At 45.9% G+C, this 2,983-nt stretch overlaps 1 protein-coding gene across 1 annotated transcript in view; it reads left to right on the top strand.

The window, feature by feature from the left end:
- The window catches only part of LOC101846934 (epsin-1), a gene marked incomplete in the record, with an annotated part of 16,479 nt that overhangs the window by 12,214 nt on the left and 1,282 nt on the right, over positions 1-2,983 (top strand). The window contains 2 exon segments of the mRNA XM_013090019.2: positions 705-860; positions 1,984-2,310. Of these exon segments, the coding sequence (XP_012945473.1) occupies positions 705-860; positions 1,984-2,201 (374 nt within the window).

Raw genomic sequence — 2,983 nt, 5'->3', positions numbered from 1 at the left:
TATATATATATATACACACACACACTCACACTTGTCTGATTCCCTATATGGACTTCTCTGTTGACATCCAGCCCTTGGCGCTCATATGACCTTATGCCGTTGCGAGCGCCGTAAAAACTCTATTAAAACTAAACTAAAACCAAAAATGGATGTTCATTTGATTCCACCGCATTGTGACACACACACACTGATCAGTATTTTTTCGACAGGTGGGTGGGTGATTTTTTCTCGGGATTTTGTTATTTGCACAGCAGCCTTCTCCATTTACTGAACATGTAACCCCCGCCTTCTGAAATCGCAAAGTGTATCTCTACTTTTGTGCAAGATAGATCAATATTTTGTCGCCAAGTTCTAGAAAAGTACATGTAGCTGTAGTTTGATAGCAACAACTCTAGTCTATGTGCCCAAAAATTGACGAGCACCTTATTCCACCGATATACCAACATTTTTTTTTTTTTTTGGGTGGTTGGCGGGTGCTCTAGTGTGGTTTGCTTCTTCTTTCCTATCAAACATTTATCTATCGTCTTTATCTCCCCTCCTTCTTTTTGTGTGTTTGTTACTCTCTTGTAACACCTCTAGTCTTAGGCACTTATATGACCTTGTTGTGTTGCAAGCGCCGTAAAATGCTTACTAAAACTAAAACAAAACATTTATTAGCACCTTATTCCAACGATTTACAAACATTTTTTTTCCACATATTGCAGGTGGCTCCCAGACCAATGGGTCTGCCGGGGCGTTTGATATGAGCGGTCTAGGGCAGGACTTGGGCGAGAACAAAAAGAAAAGTGCAGAAGATTTTCTGGGTGCAAACGCCAATTTGGTGAACTTGGATCAGTTGGTGTCGAAAGCACCACCGAAAGGTTTGTATGTCGTGTGTGTATGTGGTCGGTGGGGGATGGGGGGAGCCGAGGAGATTCAGGCGGCTGGGAGCCTGTTTTTCCAAAGAAAGAACTCGCTGGACGCTGGTCACTGGACGCTGGTCCCTGGACGCTGGTCTCTGCGCCTGGTTGAGGGCCAGTTGTGTTGTGCTGTTGAGGGGAGCCTTTTTTCCTTACCCACCTCCTTCCCCTCTATGCGTGTGATCCCTCCCTCCTCACCTCCTTCCCCTCCCCCCATACACGATTCCCTCATCCAAACCTACGTTTTTTTTGTGTGAGCTTTTTTAAAATCTGGTTGATCGATGAATGATTGAATGAAGACGCGATGCCATGAAAATGGAGCAATGTTGTTTTCAGGGCTGGCTCAGTACTGTCGACACGTGAGCTCACTGGTGTGTGAGTGTTTTCTTAGCCGGAGATTTGTTGCTCTGGAGGAGATTTGAGTGCAAGAAAGTTGATCAGTTTGAGGACAACCTGGGCGTGCGGGTAAACTGAAGCCCATAGCTACATAATAATGTAATTAATTATGTGTATAATTAATTATTTAATTTCTGTTATAAACCTGTGTGTGATTAATGATTTAATTTCTATGTGTACCTGCATGTGTTTTTACAGCCCGGTACTGCCAAGAAAAATTTCCCTCCCAGACAATTAAGTATTATCTTATCTTGTCTTATCTTATCTTGTTATCTTGTCTGATGTTATCTAAGTTGTGGGAACAGTAGCAGTACATCTTTTAGGTGCCGGTGTAACAAAACACGAGGGGAGAAACGGGACAGTGGTGTTTTTGTGCCCATAGTCATACTGCTCCTTCTTTCCTGTCAAACATCTATCGTCCCGATCTCTCCTCGTTCTTTTTTGTGCTTGTTACTCTCTTGTAACACCTCTAATCTTTGGCACTTATATGACCTTATTGTGTTTCAAGTGTTGTAAAACACTTACTACAACTCAAACTCAAACGTACAAAACTTTATAGTATTTTCTTGTTGTTCTGCAACGCATTCCATTCATACTGAAGATTTCTGGGGGTTTTTAAAAGAATATTTTCTGATGTGTTTGTACCCATGGTCATATTCTACTGCTGTGGTTTCTGTTCTGTGCGCAGGCAACAACCCGTTTGCCATGACGACGGGGAACAACAACCCGTTCCAAGACCCCAGCTCGGGCGTGCGTCTGCCCATGGCGGCCATGCATCCCCCCAGCGCCGCCCCAGGCTTCTCCCAGCCCGTCAGCGCGGGACTTCTGCCCGCCCCGCTACTTCCAGTCAACCAGCCACAAGCTATGCAGCCACAGGCCCAGCAGAACTATAACCCTTTCTTATGAGAACTGTACACCGCTGTAGGGGACGGGGGACGGGGATGGTAGACACACGTTGTTGAGGGAGACGGGAATGGTAGACTAATGTTGAGCGAGACGGGAATGGTAGACAACTGTTGAGCGAGATGAGAACTGTACACCGCTGTAGGGGACGGGGGACGGGGATGGTAGACATGTCGTTGAGGGGGACGGGGATGGTAGACAATTGTTGAGCGAGATGGGAATGGTACGCCCTGTAGTGGAGGGAGACGGGAATGGTAGACAACCGTCTTGGAGGGAGACGGAAATGGTAGACAACCGTCTTGGAGGGAGACGGAAATGGTAGACAACTGTAGAGGGAGGGAATGGTAGACAACTGTTGGAAGGGAGATGGAAATGGTAGACAACTGTTGTGGAGGGAGATGGAAATGGTAGACAACTGTTGTGGAGGGACATGGGAATGGTAGACAACTGTAGAGGGAGATGGAAATGGTAGACAACTGTCTTGGAGGGAGACGGGAATGGTAGACAACTGTAGTAGAAGGGAATGGTAGACAACTGTAATGGTAGACAACTGTAGTAGAAGGGAATGGTAGACAACTGTAATGGTAGACAACTGTAGTGGAAGGGAGATGGAAATGGTAGACAACTGTTGTGGAGGGAGATGGAAATGGTAGACAACTGTTGTGGAGGGACATGGGAATGGTAGACAACTGTAGAGGGAGATGGAAATGGTAGACAACTGTCTTGGAGGGAGACGGGAATGGTAGACAACTGTAGTAGAAGGGAATGGTAGACAACTGTAATGG

Source organism: Aplysia californica, unplaced genomic scaffold, assembly GCF_000002075.1.
Source record: "Aplysia californica isolate F4 #8 unplaced genomic scaffold, AplCal3.0 scaffold01109, whole genome shotgun sequence".
NCBI lineage: Eukaryota > Metazoa > Mollusca > Gastropoda > Aplysiida > Aplysiidae > Aplysia > Aplysia californica.
The sequence above is the reverse complement of the archived record's forward strand: the minus strand, read 5'-3'. Positions and strand labels throughout refer to the sequence as shown.